Below are 25,534 nucleotides of genomic sequence, written 5' to 3'. Positions count from 1 at the left end.
TCCTAGATAGGGCGACTGATGTCAAAGCAGTCTGAAGAGTTATATAATGCTCTTCGTCGTTGCTGGCATCAGTAAGCAGCAGCTGGGCAGGTGAGCACTGAAGAACACTTCATTGATGTATTCCCTTCCTCAAGCCTCTGAGCTCTGTGCTGGAATTCCACAGCTGGAAATGCAAAGTTTCAGAGTGGAAATTACTTTCTTGATTCATTTTGTATTTTTTGTCATTTTGACTGAATGCATTTGATTACAAATGTCCCTCTCCACTCAAACATGTAGGATCAATTTGTCTTTAAATCGCATCACAGGAGGTGTTGAGGGAGAATAGGGAGGATACTGTCCCTGGTGTTCCTGGCTGGTCAAATAAAGGTACCCAGCATGTGTCTGGCTACAGAGGTCATTTATCTGACCTTTGGGTTCCCACTGTCCAAATCCGATAGCACAAGAGGAGCGCTGGCTAAATGCTCCGTCAGCCTGAAAGCAGGTTTCTATCCTCTGGGTGTCGGAACAGCTGGACACCAGACCTCCTCAGCTGGAGAAACCTGTTGGAAAGACTGACAGCTCACACCGTGAAGCACTGCTCTCTGGGGAGGCTTCACTCAGAAATGAAATCTCCACAAAATGGAAAGGAAAAAAAAAAAAAAAAGAGGCTGCCGGCTCTGCCCATTCTGGGAACACAGGCTGGAGACAAACTAAACAAGCAGCAGTTTTGGAGAACGAGGCATACAGCTGCGTCCTCGTGAAGCTGGTGCATGGTACAGCGCGTTACTGCACGTTGTCTAACGCCTCAGCCGCCGCCACCTTTTCCCCTCCTTGTCAGTGTGAGTGTGGTGGAGGATATTGTGGTATGAAAGCATGTGCTCATAACACTGCGCCTATTCACCGTCTGTTCATTCATCATCAGCATTTAGAGAATACAAGCAGAGCTGTTTGGATTCCCAGCACAAGGCCGCTCCAAAATATGAAACCTGAGCCTTTCTGTTCAGCGTGGACACGGGCGGAGGAAATATTAGCCTCATGGTTGAAGACTTGGAGGCCAAGGTTGTGCTGCGAGCAAAAAATGCTTCAACAGAGCTGCGGTTCTGCCAGGATGAAATCTTTTCTATTGAAGACTGGAGTCTGAGAAAGACAAACTTCTCCGAGGCAGAGAAAAGCAGACTGATGAAGTTCTGACTCGCGACGCCGTGTCTCGTCTTTCAAATGCACAACCGTGGAAAACGGAGGGAAGTAACATCAAAGTACATTTACTCAAATATTGTACTTCAGTACTACTTTATACTTCTACTCCAATACATTTCATAAGCAACCAGAACACAGTACCTAGAACACTGGGCCTATTGCGAGACTCTTACTTGTGTGTTTGCATTACGGTATTGTTACTTTAACCTAAGACATTGTTGGCTATTGCAAATATAATAAAGACTTTGATTTTTATTCTGATATTGCTAGCCGACACTAACTTTCTTTTTCTACTGTGCAGTTTGAAGAGTAGCTTTGCGAAAGCACCGCTCTGGTTAATATTCTAGGCATTATTGTGCACTTCCCACTGAATCACAAACTTGTTCCTATCTAAATCTGCACACATTTAGATCTAAGCCTCCCGTTTATTTTACCAATATGATTTTTTTTATATTCTTACTGAACTAAACTCTTTAGTTTTAATTCTCAGGTTGAACCATTTTATAGCGTGTTCTCTTTTTGAACATAATTATTTTGCAAATCCTTCGTACAAAATACCTTCTATTTGTCAAGAGGACTTTCTACAACCTAAAAGCATAAAATACCAAATATAAAGTAGTCCTCTCAATCTAACTGTGTACCAAACCATCCTTTAGCGGCAGGAAATGCAAAACCTTTGTTATTTTTTTGATGGTGGAGACGATGATTGTTGATGTTTTCTGAATCGATGCATGTGTATAAATATGTATAAAACACTTGTGAATGCAAAACACCTTACTCGGTCAATGTCTTTGAAAGCAACGTTATCTAATTACCAATCACCAATCAAAAAACCACATCTGAAACATTAGGATGCTGATTTTAACGAGTTGTAGATTCACATTTAAAATCGGATGCTGATGTACAAACAAATCCATTCATTTTGCACTACATACCATAAATGAACAATTACAATGCGACAAGTCTTCACATCACAAGACCGACCTGCAGAGTCCAGCAGTTGTTTCCTGTTCCCGTGTGTGTACTCTGAAACTGTTGAACAGAACAGAACTGAACATGAACAGAAATGATTTTGCTGTTCATCTTTCTTTTAAAAGATACAACTTGATATATTTCATCACCATCCCTATTCCTTACTTGAGTATCTTAGTCAAAAGCAGCGATTGGGCAGAATGAAGGAGCCTCTTCAGTCAGATCTGGACTACAAGTCAGTCAAGCAGACAGCTACGATTAATATTGTTGTGAAACTATAGTGTCAGTATACCGGAGTGAAACAAATCAAAAGTTGTCTCTTATTTCAAGAACATTCAGACTTGTGTTTTTTGCATTGTAAGTAAGTGTAATGATCTCATCCAGCTGGCATTATCTTTGTATTTGTTTGATGAAAGTAGACCTCAGTCACCGCTGGACTCGGTGACTTGTTAACATGAATATGCTCTGCTGTTTGGTCCCTGGCGGTCTGAGCGGCATTAATGGGGCTTGGCCCTTTCAGCGTTTGTTCACATGGTGTTTTTATGGAGGGAAACATCTCCAGTGGCGGCCCTTCATTTCTCCACAGGCAAGCAGACCACAGACTTCCTGGAAAAGGCGCGGTGGCCGATTCACTGAGAAAAGCCTGCGAGCCGGGCCCAGCGGCCGGACCAGAAGGGCATCAGATGACACATTTAAGCCTTTGTAGATGGTTAAAGTCTCTTGTGGAGTGCATGCATGGTGCTGTAATCTTCCTTAGGCAGGAGAAGTATCTCATTTTACTATGTTTATGTATTTATTTATTTGCATTTCTCCCTCTTAGAATTGGCATGTACAGTTTGGCATGTTTCTACATGGGTTTTTTTTATGTTTATTTTCTTACTATTGCACAGGGTTTGAACAAAAACAAAAAAATTTCAATATCAGATACAAAATCCAGTAAATGAGGCTATAATTCAAAAGGCAAGTTTTGTATATAACTTTGATAGAAATGTCTGAAATTGTGTTTCTTGTGCATCAAAACTGCTGAGACTTCCTCTTTCTGAAAGTTAAATGCAAAGTTCAAAATGGCCACCATGCAAATAAAGAGTCGGCTGCCTTTGGCAGTAAATCCACACTCATCATTTTGTGTCACTCTGCTTTTCCTTCATCTTTCTTTGTCACAACAGCTCACGCACAATATTTTGTGAGATGTGAGAAAAAGAAAAGAAAACTTAATCCCTATAGCAAAAGGTTGTTTTGTATGTTTAACATTAGCGTGTCCAGAAGTATTGAGGTGAATTATGATCGTCTTTCATTGTTGAAAAAAAGCGATGCATTTTTTTTCTAGGAACATTAGTTTGAAGCAGACTAAACACACACACACGGCTTTTAGTCATTTGAAGTGGTGGGCACGGCTGGCATGCACGCCTCTCATTTAAGCAGCCGCAGAAGTAAACACGCTGTAATTATTAAAGGTGGAATGGGATTTGGTAATATATCCACAGTTGTGTATCAAGATTGGCACGAGGAGAAAGTTGTGATCTCACCAGCCATGAAGGAAGCCTCTGTGTATTTAAACAAATAAAATGTAAATATCCATCCCGGTTTGGGGTTAAACATAAAGCCTCAACTGAGTTTGTAGATTGTGTTTATTGTAATGACTTACCAGGAGGAGTTATTACAAATGATAAACTGCTAATAATTATAAACAAAGAGAGCAGAAACACGTCACAAAAGAAAATCATAGGATTTATGTGAGGCTTGAAATTAACTTCAGGTGAAATCAGATTAATAAATATAAAACCAGAGTAAACTCAGACTTGCCTACAGTTGCCGTTCAGGATGTTTCGCTATATTTTTAGGTCAAGAATTGTTTCCTCAAAAATATGAAAGATTGAACCTCCCCCTGCTGGACGACTTACACGGCTGTTTCTGCTAAACTTAACTCGGTAAAGGCCTGAAAAATTCAGTGGAGGAGGAAAACACAACGTGATGAAGTTGCAAAAAAAAAAAAAGGGAGTCATTTCTGATCACCTCTTGTACAGACTAAATATTCCCCAAAATATTCTGCAAAAAGCCATTGGGATTTAAATTCTAAACCACATTCAAGCGTGGTGTGTGTGTGTATTGTGTGTATAAAGACATTCAGATGGTGTTTAACAAGTTGTTTCTCTAAAAAATATATTTCTTGTTGACAGATTTGATTTAGTTTGAAAGTCCTTCAACCGTATTTGAAGAATGAAGATGTAATTATTGGTGTGTGACTTACATTACAAAGTAAAGTAATTGACTTCATTTAGCATCATGTACATAGGCAAAAGTTAAATAAACTTAAATTACACATTATGACCAACAAATAGAGAGGTGGAAGTGAGAGTATTTTAGACACTTCATTTTAAACATATGACCTAAATGCAAAACAAAATGGACCAATTCTCTAATACCTTTAATAGACCAAGTGCTCAAAGGCTGGCTGATGAATTCCTGCGTTGCTCTTGAAAAACTAATTAATGATCAAGAGGAAAAGCTGTGCCTTCAAGAAAATGGTGGACTCTTATGTTTTTTTTGGAAACGAGGAGAAACTCATTGAAGCCTTTTTGTCTAGAATTCTTTTGTGCCATTGTGTGTATTAATACCATTTATTTTCTTTATTCCTTCCTGGTTATCATTTTGAAGCTTAAATGTAGAGGGAATGCTCGACTGGGTCTCGCTGTTCAAACTTCAGGATTTTAATGAACATCTGAAAACAAATGAATGACAAAGTACTGAAAAAAGAAATAAGCACCTGAGAGCAGCAGTGAAAGGACTTTTTCTTTTAAACCATGTTAAATACCCGCCAGTGGAATATGGCGGGTGTGTGTGGCACTCGGCGTTAACGCCACTTCTGTCCGAACAAACACATTCCTGCCATGACTTTAATGAAGTCATATCACACAACACATTCTGTGATGAATCCTCAGTCCTTATGTATTGAAGCTCTTACATATTACAGGTGGAATATACAGTACATGTATACTGGCATACAGACAGGCAATATAAAATAGGCTAAAATTACCAAAAGATACAAAGAACAGTGTATATATATATATATATATATATATATATATATATATATATATATATATATATATATATATATATATATATATATATATATATATATATATACACACACACACACACACAAAAGCTTATATAATGATTCAAGTACCACTAACTTTATACTTCAGTTCTCTGGAGAATTCAAAATCATCTGTACAAAATGTACAAGAATTGTATCCCATGCTGTATTTGCCAAAGGTTTCCTCTGCGCATATTACATGTTATTATATACCGTTAACGTCAACGAGAAGATTCAACTGTTCTTTTAAAAGACAGACAAATTGCAGAATTAATTTACAGACATTTCAGTGCAGTCGTCTGATGTCACAACGAAATCAATTTGCTGCTATGACAGGGAAATTACAGGAAGTGTTTAATTTGTACAATTCCAATTAATTCATTTAAATGATTTGCCTGTTTTACAGAATATTTTGCTTGAGAGAAAAATGACAAGATGGAAATCAGCTACATTTGCTTTCTTGCGTTGATTGAACGAGGGGACACCAACTCCAGTTCTCGTTTAATCTCAGCAGAATTGGAGAAACGGGGTGTTATATATCCATATTATTGTGGAGTTTTTTTTACTTTAAATCTTAACTTTGAGACTGAATCTACAAATGAACAATCATCTTAACACGACTGAAACTATAATCAGCACGCTGAAGGGCTGATTGCCTCATTGACGCGTACTGCAGGTACTGACATGGACCATTTAAATCATTCAGAGAAAAGTGTAAAAAAAAAACACCAATTAAAAAGCAAAATAAATCATCTTTTTAACATTGCAGACACATCAATAACATGTTTACTTTCATAAATCACTGTACATTGTTTAAAATGTCAAAGCTTTACCATCAAAGCTGGTAAACATCAGTGGCGATTTAAGATAAAGGGATTTGTGCAAAAAAGTAAACGCATATTGTTGTGTATAAACTTCAATATAAAAAATATGCCTTTAATCATGAAGACAATCCTATTGAACATTTTTGAAAAATTGAGTATCAAACAGTCTGTCATGCACTTCTTTACAACTCTGACAGCACAGATTTTGTTTTTATATAGTTCTAAAAGATTAATCGTCTTTGAATTTCTTCTGTTAAGAAGTGTGACGAACAATTTAAATAACTGACAGCCTTGATGGCAACTCTACATTCAGATAGTTAAATTATAATTTAGACTTTTTTAGGACTTTGCAAAGCCTTTCAAACACTGTACCATTCAGTCATTGTAATAATAGAGGCACAGTAAAAACAAAACAAAGTGAGGTTTGCTGTTCACAGAAGTTCCCCTTAACTTGGGGGAAGTGGGGCTGAATACACAGCTGCAAGAAAACAATTTGATAAAAAAGGAGCTTTGGTCACATTACGGTGACGCACGTCCAGCTTCGGCCGCACTAACCAGCTTTAACGCTGGATGGAAAGTGGACAACGTCTTGCCAGACGTTGTTTGGTCTCTCCTGGGTCGAGCAGACGGCATCCGGGTGCTAATGGACGGCGGTTCTGTTGCGTCAGGGTCGCTGCGCATCGTACTGCTGATAGCGGTTCAGCTTGTCCGGGTCATTGGAAGCCATGTGGGTGAAATCCTGGAAAATGTCTTGGTAGGTTTCATCTCCTGCAAGAGAAACAATGACACAAGATATTGATGAATAAATAAAATAAATAAAAGTCAGACATTACACACATTTCTCTTTTCTAAATTTCCTCTAAGCCTGTAGAATCTTTTCCAATTACACATTATTACTTCATATTAAAACAATCTGCGTGGTCCTCCTAACAGTATTATGTATCACAGCAGTGGAAGGAATTACTTCATGTATGTTTTGCCTTGGCAAGTGTTTTCAGAAGACATACACCGTTTAATATCACATACAAGTCGGATTTTGTTACTAAAATGTTAACTTTTTTCAGATAAATCAGTAAGTTAAATGAAGGAAATAGTGCCATTTGAATCTATCAGGTAGAGCTGCACTTTGTGGCACTGTGTTGAAGAAAAGCTAAGATACTGATGTAACAACAATCCCTTCATTTCCTAACTCTTCTCCATCCTCACCTGCTGCAAATAAGTTCAATAAAATATTGTGAAATAAAATATCACTCATGTCATTAATGACTAAGACATAAACAAAATACTGCCTCATCATGCAGGTGTAAAGCGGCATAAGAGTGATTTTCAGAGTGGAGGGCTCTTGCAGAGTGACTGTGAATCTCTCTTTCTCTCTCCCCCCCCCCCCTCTCTCTCTCCCCCTCTCTCTCTCTCTCCCCCTCTCTCCCTCCCTCTCTCTCCCTCTCTCTCTCCCTCCCTCTCTCTCTCCCTCCACTTAGTTCCCTTTTGTCTCGATACTTTAGGATTATTATCTAGTGCCACCTTTGTATCCGTTTTGGTAAAGCTATTTTTTTCCCCCAAGACTCAAAAGGGGAAGTAAAGGGGACAGTATCATCAGAGCAAGAAGGAAAAAGGAAAAAGTTGGCCATACCTGTCAAGTGTGTCGGCGCAGCTCGAAATATGAAACGGAACAATGCAGATGCAGTAAAGATGGGAAAGAACAGAAGAGGCAAACAGCAGGAGAGCTTATTCAATTAGCAACTGAAGATCGACTCAGGAAGAAAAGACAAGCTCACAGAGATTCATTTTTTTTTTAACAACTGTATTGTGTTTAAAGTGCAGGAGTTTATGTACAAAAATACAGTTGTATTGGCCTCAGCACCCCAAAGAAAACATGAGAACAGAAGAAAGGCACAAAACTCTGGAGAGGAGAGTGAGGAGAAGAAAAAAAAGCAAAATACAGAACCGAGAGTGAATTTACAGAGAGAGACAAGTGGATGAGAGCAATAAAGAAGAGTGTGTTGTAGAAGTGAGAGAGCCTCCTCTTACACAAGAGCAGCGGTTTTCAATCTGTTTCAGTTTCAAGTGTACATTTTCGCCTTTTCAGGCTTTTAAACAATTTCTAGAAGACAAATATTGATCATTGAAGATATTAATTTAAAAATAATTGTCATTATGTTAAAAAAATATACACTTCCCCTGGGAGTTTCCTAAATTAATGTTTAAATACACAAAAAATAAATAATCACAGAGCAACCCACAGGCTGAGAACCAGCACTCTGCACTTCTTCCACACACTCAATCAGGGAGAAACACTTGAGTTGAGGGAACTGTTATTCTGATAAAGAGACGGAGGGTGGGCTGATGAGGTTAATTCTCCTTCTCATTCATTACCCCTGAATATCCTTCATCAACCCCATCATTCCTCAGCTGATTGGAGGCGCTGATGAAGAAGCCCTTGAGTATCAAAGAGGACGGCAACAAGACAACTGCTCTTGCAAAGCAAAACAGCAGGAGGATCACTCAGTGACTAGAAGCACGTACATCAGACTCTATTCTGCTTCCTCGGCTAAAGACAAACCTCCTTCTGTTCCTCTCATGGTCATTGCAAGTGCGTCTGCTGTTTGGCTTTAGGGCAACGACATCCAGCAATAGTTTCTGTACCATTCCCCATCAACAAGTATTGCACACGCTAACAAAAATACTTAAGAAAAAGGATGCATTCTTTGTCATTCAGGTCCAAAGCAAAAAATTACGACGAAGGATTATTCCACTTTGAAAAAATAAGAAAGCAGCATTCAGGCTAATAACAGTCCTAAAGCAGCACATCTAGCCCTCAATATAGGATGCTTTACTCTTCTCAGACTAATGGACAATATGTCTGAGCGTAGCCCACCCTCCTGTGGTCAACACACACGCATGCACGAGTCCCTCTCAAGAAACCCCTCAGCATCTACTCTGAAGCACACAAGTACTTCATGTACCTGTGAACACAATCAACAACACAATCAGTACTCTCTATTCTAACTACCCTACTGCATCCCCACACGAGTAAGCCATTCAAAACATCACAAACTGTTCCGTTAACACCAGGGGGCGCTGCTCCACCAATGTGATCAACAGAAATGACCATTTATCTGTCCTTTCATCCTCTTTTTGTAAAGCTCCCTTATGATTAGGATAAATATAAGCTAGGACCAGCAGGTGATAAGAATATATACATACATGGTTACATGTGGACATTTTCCTACACTATTGCACTTGTTGATGAACCATCCTCAGATGGTTTGTCTATATTTGATATATTTCATATATCTGACATTCGATACAATCAATGCAACGGCACTAAAAGGCCTTCACCGTCTTACAATTCTGGATTTCCTGCGATTACAGTCAATGAGTAAGCACATAACCGACTAGGAACCGAGACACAATACTGTCATAACAAGAAGTAAATAGCGTTCAATCAGGAAAGGAAGGATGTGAACACGGGGCCCCTCGTGGCACTCACCCCTGTTCAGCCAGAGTCAATCTCCACCTTGCTTATTCTGTCCTATGACGAAATGTACGTATGCACATCATTTACAACATGTACGGTAACTATACGTATTATATGGTTCCTCAAATAATGTATATAAAAAGAAAACTGTTGCAAAATATACTTTTTTTTCTAACCAGGTCTGTCACAACAGCAAGATGCATTATGTTTGGACATCAAACAGTTAAAATAAGTGAACAGGTCTTGAAAATGGTTAAGACTTAAAATGGGAACCATACAATATCAGGACAAAGTACAGTAGTTGCATAACCATTGATAGGAATGTGCATAAATTACTTTTGACACGTCATTTTAAAATTAAACTTAGCTATTTATAGACACACTACGTTTCTCTGGACTGATCATATGAATACAAAAAATGTCATTCAAAAGTCACGATTATTGCCAAATGGTGAAAACTGACGTCACTTTGAGGTCACTGGATATTTCTGGCAGGTACTGGTTAGCTATTTCTTTGCAAAGAGACACAACACTAATTGAAAAATGAAATGTATTCCTGCCCAGTGTATGTGTATATAGGGAATCAGCAAAGGCTATGTAATTTAAACTTAAAGGGCGGAAGTACAGACTATCTAACAGTCACTTAATTGAAAACGTGGATGGTCAACTTTGGAACAAAGCTCTTCAGAAATGTCCAGAGACGATGGCTTTATCTGTCACATCGATACAAATAGCACCCGACGCTCTACCACACCAAGGCTAGCAGGCAGCCGGCAGGAGCTGATAGTAACTCACAGTACAGCAGGGACACAGGAGCACAACCGACCGAGTTAGGCTCAGTTCTCTCTAATCAGTGGATCAAATGTTCCTTCACCCTGGGGCACCCTCTTAATAAATAAAGCAAACTCTAATTTGTAATTAGAAATTATTAACTGGGTTATCTGGGTATTCATTTGCAGTTTTCAGACAAATGACCCCAACTCTGAAACCTGGGCTTTACATTTCCTCTGATGAGCCTGGTTTCACAGTATGCTGCCTGTGTCTCAAGAGAGCGGACAGTTATTAAGTTTCATCCAGCTGCAGGCTAATAAACTCCTGCATGCACTTCCTGTACTGCATCTCGGTGGGGCTGTTGGTGGTATATTGACCTGACTGGCTGTAGGGCCCCTCCGCCTCTCGCATCTCTTCGTTCATCTTGGCCAATCGCAACCTGGGGGTGCAGGTTAAGAAACAGGAAGTGACAGATTAGAAATCAATAATCTCTGTCACACTATTGTCGGGGCTCTTTTCCCAACTATTCCCACAGAAATACTCATCTTTGATTACAAGCCACTGTGTTACATTTAGAGGTAAGGGAGTCCATTTTGTAGATCTGTAAACTGATTAAGTAGTGACACCTTGTGGAGAAAGTTGTTACTCTTTGGTTAATGCAGACAGTTAAGCTGTTAAAATGCCTGTTGTGTAATGGACGTGATGATGTACCAGTTGGTTTGTTTTAGAAAATAATTCTCTATTGGGTAAATTGTATCTGGTTCTTGTTTTATTCCATCAGGGTTTATATAGTGATATCCCTTATGAAATATTGCTATTTCAACTATTGCACTCTCTAAATGCTGTTGATTTTTTTTTTTCACATCTGTGGTCAGTGTTTTTCTTGAGGCACCCCAGCGGTTCCATGTAGATGACAGCTGTGCTGGTTTGTTTTAACAGTTTGGAAACTCACACAACTCACAGAATAAAATAATAATACAAATATTTGATAAGAAGAACAATACTCACAATGTAACGATGTCTGCATTGGCTGCATCCACTGCTATCGTCAGGGGGGTTTTCTCATCAATGTCTGCAGCATTTTGATTTGCTCCTCTTTTTAAGAATAAACACACTTGCCTAAAACAGAGAGAAGGTTTTAGCTATTTTTTTTTTTGTCAACACATGTATCAGTACAGCCCAATATCAATATTCTCTGCGTAAAGGTTTGGTGAAGCGATGATGATGAGATGTGAAGACAAACCCTGTGTGTCCCAGCATGGTGGCGTGGTGGAGGGGTGCTCGGCCCTGAGCGTCCTGCTGGTTCACATTAGCTGCATTTTGGAGCAGAAACTCACAAGTGACCAGTGAACCCTGAAAGGAATCATTTAACAATCATGTGACACGTTAAATCACATTCCAGTGACAAAAAACATTAAAATAATAAGTGCTATTATTATTTAAAGATCAGTTGCTCTCTTCCACTGGGAATTATTTGGCTGCTCACCCCCTGCACCGCCATGATGAGCGGCGTCCTCTTGTCGTCCTCCGTGTTGACCCAGTTGACCTCGGCTCCGTGGGCCAGTGCCTCCGCCATGTCCGGCAGGCTGCGGGCACATGCAGCCCAGTAGAGCTGCAGGCCCGAGCTGTACTCCTTAGGCTCATAGAAAACAATCTTACACGGAGACGGGGGAGGCAGGGTTGCAGGCATTGCCATGGGGGGAGGCTCTGCAGCGTCTGAACCATGGGAAGAAAAGAGAGGTGAGACATTTCTTCTCAACAAGAAATACAACAATAAGTTGATTAAATGCGAATTCGTCTGTGTCTTGTGGTACAACACTGGTAGCTTTTCAAGCTGTGAGGACGAATTCCAAACTTTTCCAGGATGGGAAAAACATTATATTCCTTTAGAAGGTTTTCCAAATCTGCTCTAAATTACTGGAGAAAACGTCCTTAACTCTCCAATAACTCAAGAGTTTTTCCTTCTGGTCTTCCAACATAGTGAAATATGACAAAAAGACAAGAACATTTTTGTCTTTTACAACAATTGAGCACGTGGCGTTAGCTTGATGACACTGGCACAACCTTCTCTTGTAATCTTACCAATAGCACAGATGAAGGCACTACTTATTATGATTATGTGTTTTGAAGGTTTGTGGATAAGCCAAACTACAATAAGCACATGTGGCTCCTTAACTAACCATTTCTTCTTTTTCTTGCAACATTATTGTCCCCAAAAGCTTATATATATGTATATATTTAGTTTTACTTAATACATTTCCTGCTTTAGATTTAAACATGCAGGGACGTCTTTGTGTTGACAGAGGTGTGTACGTCTATGTGTTTGTGTCTTACCTGCATCTGTCAGGCTGTTATTGGAGGGGGTGGTGGCCAGCATCTCCCTGCTCCCATCAGCGCTGTTCTGGATGCCGCTGTCTTTACTTTTTACTGTAACACAAAGTATGAATCACGACTTGTAGAACAAAACACAGGTGTCATTCACTGAGTGTATAAAATAAAAGGAACACCTTCCTGCTGATTGTTTTCAGATCATCACACAACCCCTTGATGTAGGCCCTCAGAAACCTTTTGATAAATATGTTTTTTTAAGTTTTGACTTTGAATATCTGGTGGCTTTTGACAGCTAATTTTCCTCCAGTATGATTACAAGAAACAGCAGGTGGTCCTAATATTTTGTACAGTAAGTATAAGTAAGTAAGTCCCCGGCTGAAATCAACAGAAAGAGAACCGGAGGATAGATCCCCACCATCACCTTATGTTTCAGGTCCCTAAATAGCAAAACAATTATGAGACAGATACAAATACCAGGAACTGACCAAAACCATGTGTGAGTGAAACACTTCCCAGCCCCGGGAAAAACTCAATATCTGCAATGCTCTTAACATGATGGGATGGTCCACTAAGAAGGTCTGCATGAAGGAGTAACAGAGCAGTGGATGAAGGGTTGTTAGTCCAAAGACTCAAAGCAGGGAACACAAATGGACAGCAGGGATGGAGAGAAGCAAGCCAAACACTAAGCATTTAGTACTTACTGCTCCTGAGCTTGGCAGAGTTGTCAAAGTAGGAGAAGAGTGAGTCAAGCTCGTCAGCACAGAAGAGAGAGTCGCGGCGGGCCTCCATGCCGCTGGCAACAGCTACGTTAGGGATAATGGGAGTTTGGAAATTGAAAAGCGGAGGGTGTAAATTGAGTGGCAGGGTGGGGAGTTAAAGGGTAGGCAGTAAGAGCAGTGGTTAGTTCAGAAGCACATAACATGACAGTAGGGGGAAGAAATATTGAGGAAGAGGAGAGAGTGGAAAGCAGGGTAAAAGCAGAGTTAGTAAGACTACCAGCTCGGTCGACACTGAAGTCTGGAGATGGACTACGAAAAGCAATGGGAGGCAAAGAGGGCTGAGGCATAAGGTGTTCACAGAGAACATAAAGTATGCTGATGGGTGCACACTTCTCCACGACGGTGCTTAAATCACAGAGAGGATATTATAAAAAAAGGGGCAATACAATCACAAAGTACACTGACTTGTCACTGACTTGCCACCTTGATGCACTGCAATTTTGTTTCTGAAGAGGCACCAACAGTTCTGCATTGCAGAAACATATCATCTCTGAAATTCTATTGTATTCATTTAGAAAATGAAAATATCTATATACAACATTGCTCATCATCCAAGTCGCTGATCATTGGAATGAAGGGAAGATGACAAAAACTACTGATGCAACAAGTTCATTTTTAAACACTGCAGGTAAATACTGTATTTGGTACCAGCAGCTTGTTGGATCTCGTGGTCTCCAGCTAAAATCCAGTACACTTTTTATCGTGGTAATCATTTGTGTTATTGACAGAAACCAATCAGGTCAGGATCAGTACCTTTTAATTAGTTTTTTTGTCAGTTTAATCATTAAGTTCAGCGATGAGTGAAAGGTTAGAGTCAACAAACTCTTGGGTCGATAAGTGTGTTATGTTGTGTTCTTTCTCTACTGACCTGACTGACCGGGTCGGAGTTTCGGGGTGGGTGGCGGCGGTCTTGGGGGCAGATGCTCGGAGCTGCTGCTCAGCCTCTTCTCCTGTTTGCTCAGAGAAACCACTTTGTTGCGAAGCTCCTCATCTGTAGGCCGGCGTACAAACTGCCGGTCCACGTATTTGGCTTTGATGTAGGCCTCTACCTCATGTCTGTTCAGAAGCAAAGGGCGTTGTTTGTGGATGAGGTGAGAATTTAAAACCTTCTTCGAGTTTATCTACTCAAACCAAGTTCAATTTGATGCAAAAGCTGAACAACTGCTGTAGATTGCATATATATTGTATCACAATGCGTCTATATAAAGATGATAATGCCTCTATTCTAATACGCTATCATGTGTTTTCAGTCAGAATATGTTGACTGAATATGCTATGCTGTCGACCAGTTCTGCACCTTGGATCTCCTGGTTGTGGTTTTCTGGATCCCAGCTCCTCTCGCCGAGCCTCGTAGATCTGATTGATCGCTCCGTTTCCAAGTTCACACATTAACTGTGAAAGGTTCAAGAAAATTACATTTAAAGTAATTTGTTAATGGCGCTTGATTAAAAGTAAGACTTTCATTTCTAACTAGATGTTGGTGTATATTTGTTCATGTACATCAGTTTTTCCTCCCTCACCTTTAGAAGCTCTGGCTCCCATGTATCGAGAGTCAAAGACCGAACTTTAGAGAAATGCACTCCCAGACTCCTGCAGGTCAAAGAAGCACAATGGCATTGTTCATTACATCTTGTGAAATAGATAATGCTGGAAAGTCTTGACGACCATAATACTTTTCAACACACTTTGGTTTGAGCCATAAAGTGGTAATTGGGGTAATATTAACCACAAAACCCCCAGTATGTAGAGAAGGTAGATCTCCGATAAACATGCAGTACTCTTGACAGCTCTACGCCTTTGTTTGAAATATATATATAAAAAAATCTTGAACTACTGTTGAGGCCAGAGATTTACAGAGGCTACAAACAAGGTAATTTAAGGAAAAAAAATAAAATAATATATATATATATATATATATATATATATATATATATATATATATATATATATTCATATTCTTGTATTATTTAGTTCCTTAAATTTCTGAAAAGACTCTTGTTAGACAATCACAATGAAGATAATTTGTTTAGGATGTAGTGAGAAAGAAAGGCTGAATCCTTGGACACTTATGTTAATTAAAATGGAAACTAAAGTAATAAAAGGTCGTCACAACATCCCAAGCAGGCTGGGTGTTCATAGCAGTGAGTTTACATTTCATAAATCCCTCAACACCAACAGTTTGTACAAAGCATTGAACAGAAAACATGCAATGACTGCTTATAATAATTTCCGGTAATCATGGAACCAAAATGAACTCAAAATGAACTGTAGTCATGCAATGTGGTAGATAAATAAATACAATGTCCTGATAATAGTTTCCTCAGTTTATTAGTTTCCTATTAGTTCCTTCTTTCTGGAATAAACCACTTTACTTTTCACATGTATAAGTTGGTTATTTGAGAATTTCATGACTTTGTATCTTCCTTTATGATTTTTATTTTATTTTGTCTAGCTCTTCTAAATTTTACTCTACCTGTGGATACCAGAGCACTGTATACAGAGGGTGATGCCCAGATTGATGCTGGCCCAGCGAGGGTCTGGCTGGCCACAGTCGCAGCAGCAGGTGTTGCCCGGGATGGCCAGGACCTTCTGCAGGAGACTCTCTCCTTTGATCGGCCTCTCCTTCAGCTCCCCACCAGAATCAAGGCTCCCAGTCGACGTGGACGACTTCCTATCAAGCTTCTGACATACGAGAGACGGGGGACACAGACAACCAGATGGATAGTAAATATCTATTAACATGGTATAAGAGGAAATTAAGTTAAATTAAATGTTTATTCCTGTGGTGTAATCGGGGGTAAAATAGCAGCAAACACTAACAGTCTAGACAACTGAATGTAAAGTTAAGTATGGGAGACTAGTTTTACATGAACACAGGTTAATTAATGTTTCCATACATGATCTATTTATCCCTTTACTTAAGTAAAGTATATGTGAATCCCTTCAACCATCTACTCCGTATCTGTCAGTGTGTTTGGTTCTTACTTCGCCTTCTTCTCCCTTGTCGCGGAAGGCGGTGGCGATGCTGTTCTGAACAGCTTTGATCCAGGCCTGTCGCAGCTTCTCCGAGTCCGCCTGCATCATGCAGCTCCTGTTGGGACAAACAAGCATCACACAGCAGCTGTCTGCTAAATGTGTGTCGGTGTGTGCAATTGGGATAAGGTGGGTACACTGCTACTCCACCTCCCCACCTTTAGTACCATATTCCAGTGCTCATTAGACTAATAGGGACTTCAACTTACTTGGTGGGGGACACCACTTCGAAACAGAAACGGCGCTCTATGTCCTCACAGTGTTTCACGGTACATAGCCTCAGGTCTTCCACCACCACTGTAGGGTTGTCCTGTGGGCACAGCACATCAGCTTTGGTTAAAACACAAAATACACATTTCTTTTCTTTTCCCTACCTATATTAAAAAGAGATTTACAAACAAATGAAGTGCTAAAAATATCAAAATAGAAATGTTTGCCAATATTTCAATTAAGCAGGCAGTATCTTTGGCAACTTCACTGACGATATCATGGGTTGGTGTGGTTATTCACTGCTCTCAGGGCGTAGAAAAAAAAGAAAAGGAAATGAACGCAGTGGGGAGTCACTTGACAAACCTTAAATTTCTTCTGGTAAACTAGCTGATTGTTCTGGATGGAGAACCAACGCCTGAAAGAAAGAACAAAGTCACAAGCAGTTGCTAGTGATACTCCTAAAATAACACGCTTTGACTTAATTCTAGTGTTGATGAGAGAGATGGCAAAGTCTAGAGTGAGAGAGCTGATGAGTATCTAATTACAGTAAAACTACAATCTGCCAGATTCAGTCAGCATTAATATTCACTTTGGAATTAAATTATGAGAAGAACAGCAACCCAGGCTGGAGCTTCATATATGTTTTATTAATGTTTGCTGAGTTGAAAATTATTCTAAAACCTTATGGGTCAACCTTAAAAGAAAGAGGTGATGATTGTCGGGAATGGCATGAAAAAAATTATCAAAACTTGTTTTAAGTAATTTCTGAGAAATTTCAATTTAAAGCAATTTTAATATCTCAAGTCTAAATTTTGATGACAGTGCTTGGCCTCCTGAATAAAAAAAAAATCAGCTCACTATAATGAAGCAATTCCATATCATAAAGTTGAATTGTAAATGTATGCATAAGGAGTTTATTGAGCTATATCTTTCGTACCTATTCCACGTCTTAAAGGCATTGCTGGCCCTCTTAAACAGATAACCCTCCATTGCGATGCCGTTGTCTGCATCCACATTGTACTCCAGCTTGGTGTCGTCATTCGAGAAGTCCTGAATAAAAAGAAAGAAAAAACAGAAAAGTAAGCAAACATTAAATACAAACTTCTCACATTACCAACATTTAACATGTTGATATTTTCAACATGTTAAACAGTGACAATTTTCCTAGGGGTAAGCAGGGAGTCACAAATGAGGGCCATCAGTTATGATAAGTGACCTTCAGCAGAGCAGCACTGCTCATATGGACCTGAATGTTTCACAAAAGAACAGACAAGATACAAAACACATATCACAAAGGATGGTTGCAGAGTTACAATCTATATCAGGCCTTTATATGTATTGTCTGAGAATGGGGGTAAAACAAAATACTAGAAAATTCTCTAATATTGAATTTTACACCACTTTAAAAACCCTTGTGTTGTCTTCGGGTCAAAATGACCCGTGTACGAGTGTATATGTATGTGTGTTGATGGGTCATTTTGACCCGAAGACAACACGAGGAGTAATAAGATTTGTCTTCGCAGAATTAAGGCATCCGTATATTTTACTTTCTCTGTCATCCATATCTCCCTCCGTCTCTGAAGTTAAGGGTGCCTGTGGCTCAGTGGTAGAGCATATACTCAGTGGCTTGCCAACTAGACCCACCACGTCCAGTCTTCCAATGACGCTATACTCACACACGATTCCTTAAATTAAGACTAAGGCTACATTAACAGATACTGGAGGTGTGAAAACAGCACTAGACAATGACATACATATTTCATTAGTTAGGTATTCAGATACATAGTTAGTTATTGTCTTCCAAAGAGTAAAGTTGCTCAGTCTTCATACATCCTTCCTTTCACTGAGTTGTGTTGTCATGAAACTGTCCCTGTGGCCAGTCTGGCTTTAACTACCTGAGCTGCTGCCACACTTTCCTAACACCCTCCAAGCTTTCTCGACTTCATGTGATATTGAACACCATGATGCATTCATGTGTGCGAGTTCTTGTGGAGTCAAGTTACACCTGAGTGTCACCATCTCCACAACCAGTCACAACTAGATGTGTTACTGGAGTGAGCTGTGGAATAACCTTCCCTGTGGTTCCTCTAGAAACATTCAGAGTCCTTTTCTGACACAGAAAGAGACTCAACTTGTCCTCTATTATGAAACACATTATGACGTGGTGCTCCGATAGAGAAAACAAGTATAGCCCTGATGAATTGAAATGAGCTTCAATCTTGAGAGCAGAATAAACATTAGTATGGAAGTAAAATATGTCAACACTAACAATTATGTGAGTAGAGATGACCTCAGTCATTTAGCAGGTGGTAACAATGACAACTATTTCCTCTTAGCTTCCTGGAAAACAACCATGCTAAACATGTGCATAACAAGTGGACAAATATATATTAAGATTCTACACATTCTCAGTGGCGGAAACTATAAAAGGTTGGCTGCTTTCACTCTTTGTTCTAGATGTTCCTCTTTACAATGTCATATTTTTTAGTGCTTTATTTAAAATGCTTCTACAAATCAGATTTTTCTTTTAATACAAAATAGTGGTTGATTGGAATTTAGGATGAAAGCATTATCAAATGAAGTGTACGCAAACATTTATACTAATCTATGTTTGCTTACGAAACTTTCAGTCAGGCATGTGCTCTGGAGTATAGATTAGATCCAACAAAAACAATCTACTAACCACATGTTGAAGACTCCCACATTGAAAAGTTCTACTTCCAAAGACACTCAGCAGTCTACAGATTTAGTGAATAAACTGTATGCGTGTTTGATGTTGTGCATTACTTGTCGTCCATGGCTGCACGTAGTCTCATTGCTTGGATCTGTAAATGTAACCTGAGCTTAAGTTAAACCCCTCTGCCCTATGATACCATGGTGTCTCTCACACACACACACACACACACACACACACACACACACACACACACACACACACACACACACACACACACACACACACACACACACACACACACTTTTCCAGCATGACATATAGTGGGACAACTGAGGTTATTTCGGGTGCACAAGGGGAACAAACTGTGTCTGTATTAAGCTTCTGCACAGAAAGATAATGGAAAGCACCGGTCCAGGCATTCAACAAACCACCTTGAATATGAACCCTGAGAGTAGGGCCACACAATTCTCACAATTGTCCTGATAACTATATTTTAAGCAAAACAAATGCATAACTCAGAACCCCAGAGGTGGAATGATAGCTAATTTAATGAAGGAAACCAGTCATAATTTAGCTTTGGCTAGGGAAAACTTGACAACAACAACACTGGCTGCCTTTAATCAGGGGTTCGCCCACACACAATCATAAAAAAATAATCAAAAATTAAAAGGCAGAGGCCAAAGAATAAAAAACATATTGTGCAAAACTCTTGCTGTCATGTGAACACCTTCCTGGTTCTCTTGTTTCAACTACAGATTGAGAAATGACCGTAACCGCGTGGGCGCGGGAAACCCTAAACATTCAGCTGTCAAACTAAAAGTCAGGCTGTTGTTCTTAGCTTCTGAAACATTTTAGAGATGCAGAGTTTTCGCCCGTCAGAGATAATTTATATAATCCAATGAGCAAAAAAGTGACAATGGACTGCAAAGCAAAAAAACACTCACTGACTTCAAACCAGCAACCTGAGTTCACTGGAGCACACAACAGCACCACCAATGAGGCATCAAAACAAACATGCCGCATAATCAAAGCACATCAACACCAATGCATGTATGTCACTCTAAAATGAGGAAAAAGACAAAGGTGCAAACATTTACACAACCACTACAATGCAGTCTATTAGCGTGTGCAGGACAGGAGCTGGTAGGGTTACAAAGCGGAAATCAGATGGAAATCGATGCGGTGACTCTACGTACGGAGGTCGACCTCCAAGCGAAAAAGTTGCGGCAGTCTGACTCGAGCCCAGTCACCTCCTAAAATGTCACACAAGAGAGCGCCACACAGAGGAAATAAATATGTATTTCTCACGCTACCACAGGAATATTAGACATCATGGATTTGTCAAAATAAAAATGGCGTAGACACAAGACAAACCAATCACACGAAAGGAACACAAACAGACTATTACTATAAATAGCCATGAGCACAGAGACACTGACGCATACATGGACACACAAACACTAACTCAACTTCCTTCCTCTAGGTGCACTCACCAAATACCAAACGTAGTGAAAACGGCTGAAAATCTTCATTTTTCGCAGGTTATTATGGAGTATGAGCCCCCTTTTCTGTGTGCAAGTGTTTCCCTGTGAAGCCAATGAATCTTTGCTGTCTCAAAGTCTCTCTGTGTATCATCTCAATGGCAGTGTGTCACTCTAAGCAGTGTGGCCTGTCTCTTCAACTGACCCTCACCTCCTCCTCTCGTATAACTGTGTACGTCTATCAAAACTTTCGTCACCGATTCTGCTGCTGCTCCTCCTCCTGAGGGCCTAAGCGAAGGTCACCATGTGTGTGAGCGTCTCTTGTGTGTGCTGCTAGTGTGACTGTTGAGTTAGAATAATTAAGTGGGCCGTGCAGGGGAGCTCAGGCATCAAACATTTATGCTGACTTCAATTTAACAGCCGTGCACTGAGCTTTTCTCCTCACTCTCTCATCTCCCCTGTGTGTGTGTGTTAATAAATTAGCTACTCCTTGAACAATGTGGAATGTCTGAGCTTTTGAATTGGCATTTAGTGCGTGTCATACACACTAAATGCCAATCCGGCATATTCTTGCAGAAAAATAATCAGATTATTTTATTACCATAGCCGTTTTAAACTCAATGACACGTAGTCTCTTTCTTTATGAGACAAGATCAAAAAATCATTAAGTCAGCAGCCCGTCAGTCTCTCTTCATTAGCTCCATGATGCTGTAATGCCCTGTGGTCACAGTGCTGCTGCTGCTGCACAGAGGCAGATAGGAAGCATACAAACACAACACTGGGTCGCCCTTCAGCTCTCGTGCTGCTGGAAGGTTTCATCAATACAACGATAATGGGAAAGGTTTGTGTGGAAGCACAAATCAAGTGGACAGTGTATCAATAGAACTGTCGTAAAGTTGGCATTAACTAAAGGTTTTGGTCTCAAATGACATACAACACATCATGACAGATGATAACATAACAGGTGGCTTCTATGGTCATTCAGTAATACTAACAACCAATTACTGTAGAAGACTTCTGGCTTTCAAAACTCACTTTCTGGCTCATACTTGGGTATAAAAGACGTATTCTCTGCCAGTGGAGTTTCACAACACTGCCAGTGTGCCCAGCCTTCACACATTAATCAACCAATAAGTGATGAGGACAAAACAACGTGTAAACTGTCAAATGCAAGAGGAGGAATCAGAGATATCCATAGAAGTCAGTTTACTTGATGTAAATGCAAATTACCCTCTTCACTAAGGCCAATACAGGCCATTAGATTAGTTCAAACTAATTATAATATACTAAATCAGCATTGTACGTTGTATTGAAAGGTGGTTGACCATCTTCAACCCATCAAAGCAGCTTCATGGGTTGAAGAACCGGTCTCGTCAGGCCATAGATATAGTCGCTGTCACAGCCATTACAAATGCAACATGCTGAAATGCCTTTGAAAATGTGCTAAAGCCCAACCGGGTCACTCACTTAAAGTCAGCCTGAGAGAACGTATTAGTCTAATATTATATTAAGTAACATTTGTGCACTTTGATCTGCAACATTGGGGAAATATACATGTTCTGGATATTGCATTAAGTAACGTAGTGAAGCCACTGTAAAGTGTTACCAAATGTTGCTTTTGCTCATTTTCGAAGTAAATATATGCAAGTACAATGCATTTTTTCCCCCAATTTTGAGAATGTCATACCCATACTGAGTACAATTAACAGGCTTCACTTCATTCAACTCGAAACATTTAAGAGATAACTGAAAAGACATGTAACAAAGACAATCACAAACACATTCTAGTTAACATATGTAAATAACTGAACCAACCGAAGCACAAAACAAGCAGCATCATACTGCTTGTTTTGTGCTCCGTTTGTGCTCGCCCTTGTAGATCAAGGCACAATTGAGGTATACTTATATATACACTAACTGCAAAAGGCACAGTGTCACACGTGATGACATCAATCTATTAATTATCATCATATCATGCATGTTGCCAGTTTAACTCGTGATGAACCTGCTCACTCTTCTCTTTGCAAATTACGTGAGCTGCTGAGGCGGAGCCCACGCAGCTACATGTACAGTATCTATTCAACCATGCAGACATGAAACAGAAATGACAGTGAAGGAGAAAAAAGGAAGAGTAACACAGCTTACCTGCACAGCAGCCTGAAGTGAGTAGAAAAAGAAGAGTTGGGGAAAAGGAGCAGAAGTAGAAGAGACAGTTGGTTAGGTGTGTCTGTATAGAAGCAGCCAGATGAGAGAAAGAGAGAGAGGTGGGAGGGAGACAACATATAAATAGCATCTAGATAAATTGAGAGAGGGGAGGTGGAGGATAGGTGCTCAAGGACAGGCGGAAGTTGGCACACGTACCATCACTGACTGAGCAAGAGGGAAGAAAAAGAGGGAGAGAGGATGAGGGTAAAAGAAAAACAGATGGAGAAGATATTCAAAAAAGTGACAAAGCAGAGGGGAAGAACAGAGCTGGTGAAAAAAATAAGGAGATCTCAGAAGATGTACTGCCTGCACACAGTTGGAGACTGAAATGAAAGTCCCTGATAGCCAGACAAATTAACAGAAGCTAAGCAGATGACAGCTTGGTAAAAAGCTGGAAGATGTCTGGAGTTAATGATGCTGAGGGATGTACAATTAAAGTTAAGGACAATTTACCATGACGTACAGTAATGTAATACTCCTTGTCCTGCTTTCCATTTTTTTATATTGAGGGTTCAAAGAGCTACAATTTCATAAAATATGAGAGAAATATAACATTTTGGGGCAATAATCCTTTGTTAATTCTAAGTATCACATTTCTGGTATTGCCTCTTTACATTTCAGTTTTTGTCACAACAACTTTCTGGTATATAACACATCAACAAGTGTGACTCAGTGGGGATATTAGGGTTTGCGTGGGTGCTGACCAAAGATGGGAGGGCGCTGAAACTCAACCTTGTTTGTTTGGAAATGGGTTTCCGTCAGTCGTCAATAATGCATGGGTGTGTGGCTGAGATCATCCTGAGGGATCACCTTACACATGGGGGCGGAGTACAACCGCCATTCACTCAACTGACACATGTACAGTGAATGGATGAAATTGTTAACTGTATTCACAATGAATTATTGTGAAATATTTCATATGCAAAGTTTTTTTCCCCAATTGCAAATAATTGATTTGTCCTTAGAATATGTATTACCGAGCAATGAAAGACTTAACTGTCCTACAGGGTTGTGATATTTTAACTTTGTTGTGACCCCAACATGGACTGAGGGAGGCTGTGATCAGAGGGCTACGAGCACAAGAGGCTGTGAGGTAGAAGATAAGTCCTACAAGATCCCACAAGAGTGATGTGAGTTTACTTTTAATAGGAGGAGCCTGAGTGCAATTAGAAAGGCTTTGTGGGATCTAACAGCCATGAAGTCACTACACATGCAAGAGAATCCAGGCTCAGAGTATCTTTGCCATGTTGAGCAATGTGTTTGGATTTCTGTGTTTTTCATGTTGCTGGGCAGAGGAAAAGAGGATAACGGTGTAATTTATGATATATAATGACAATCGTGCACCTAATAAAGTTGTAAAAGAGTTTAAAGTGTGAAAGTAGTTTAGTTACCATGTGCTTTGTGCATTTGTCTTTACATGTAAGAGAAGATGGGACCATATTGAGTGTACCTTTTGCTGGATGGTGGAGTGTTTCTGCTCCATGTCCCTCTTCTCTTTGGCTGCATCCACCACCAGCTGGTCCAACTGCAACAGACAGAACAACCAAGTTAAGCTTACCAAACCACACGTATTTAAATCAAAACATCATACACAAACGTTTAAGACACATTGCTCGAGTTGTTTTTAGAAAACGTATCTTCTGTATTCTGTAAATTCAAGTCAAGATGTTTTGCTTTGCTGCCTACAGGTTTCCATTCCTAATACAGGTCAAATATGAACGCGTCACATTCTTTCTTTTCATTTATCTTGCCATACAATTGTGTGTGAAAGTCTTACAATCTAACGCTGGGCCAATAAGATGAAAACACTCTTTCGACTGCTCTTGAAAAGGTGAATGCAAGCGAATGTGCACAGAAGCTTTCCTTTCCATTCCTGAAGGCATTCACAATTCAAGCAAATAAACAACTTTTCCACAGGCCACATTGAGAAAAGACCAGCCTTCTCCTCTAAACTAAATGGGCCGTGCTGTGGAGACTTCATCATGTGTGAAATTGGATGGGGGGTGATTGATTCTCCTCGTCCCCACGAGTAGCCATCGCATACAGACAAAAAAAACAAAGGATCTTTTGAGCAGAGAAGAAAGCAAAATAAAAAAAGACTTTAATGAAGTGCTGGAGGCTATAGGGTGATCACGAAAATATGGTATTTCACCTCAGAGCAGTGAGATTCAACTCTGCGCCCTTTGGTACTGTGTGATTGCAATCTGACCTAAATCATTGGGTCCCGAGCCTCAAACAGAGGGATCAGTATCTGTGTTACACAGAATGCTGCATGTTTACTACCGTTTAGCTGTGTTCATCACATGGTTTTAATGCCTGCCGTGGCTTTACAGAGCCCAGTTTCTGAACCACAACTTCAAACTAAATGACGATGCATACTAATGGGATACAGAGAAGTCAGCTTGCCCAAATGAGATAAAAGAGAGCAGAACCACTTTACTTCCTTTCCGATGGCGCTACAGTTTGTATTGCAACGTTCAGTATTTGACAGGTTCAG

General features: G+C 39.9%; 1 protein-coding gene across 3 annotated transcripts in view; it reads right to left on the bottom strand.

Moving 5' to 3' along the window:
* Positions 1-6,163: 6,163 nt before the first annotated feature.
* The window catches only part of LOC306738642 (arf-GAP with coiled-coil, ANK repeat and PH domain-containing protein 2-like), a 46,098-nt gene continuing 26,727 nt past the window's right edge, over positions 6,164-25,534 (bottom strand). Inside the window, exons 9-24 of one of the 3 annotated variants that reach the window (XM_079220522.1) lie at positions 24,488-24,562; positions 17,612-17,724; positions 17,038-17,089; positions 16,674-16,774; positions 16,417-16,522; positions 15,905-16,113; positions 14,952-15,021; positions 14,729-14,823; positions 14,300-14,487; positions 13,354-13,455; positions 12,656-12,748; positions 11,808-12,037; positions 11,565-11,674; positions 11,330-11,440; positions 10,699-10,760; positions 6,164-6,840 (exon numbers count right to left, since the gene is read on the bottom strand). In XM_079220522.1, coding sequence (XP_079076648.1) covers positions 6,737-6,840; positions 10,699-10,760; positions 11,330-11,440; positions 11,565-11,674; positions 11,808-12,037; positions 12,656-12,748; positions 13,354-13,455; positions 14,300-14,487; positions 14,729-14,823; positions 14,952-15,021; positions 15,905-16,113; positions 16,417-16,522; positions 16,674-16,774; positions 17,038-17,089; positions 17,612-17,724; positions 24,488-24,562 — 1,821 coding nt within the window. In that variant the 3' untranslated portion in view covers positions 6,164-6,736. The remainder of the gene's footprint in view (positions 6,841-10,698; positions 10,761-11,329; positions 11,441-11,564; positions 11,675-11,807; positions 12,038-12,655; positions 12,749-13,353; positions 13,456-14,299; positions 14,488-14,728; positions 14,824-14,951; positions 15,022-15,904; positions 16,114-16,416; positions 16,523-16,673; positions 16,775-17,037; positions 17,090-17,611; positions 17,725-24,487; positions 24,563-25,534) is intronic. The other 2 variants (XM_079220523.1, XM_079220524.1) reach the window with 2 other exon arrangements.

Source organism: Taurulus bubalis (assembly GCF_910589615.1).
Source record: "Taurulus bubalis genome assembly, chromosome: 7".
NCBI lineage: Eukaryota > Metazoa > Chordata > Actinopteri > Perciformes > Cottidae > Taurulus > Taurulus bubalis.
The sequence above is the reverse complement of the archived record's forward strand: the minus strand, read 5'-3'. Positions and strand labels throughout refer to the sequence as shown.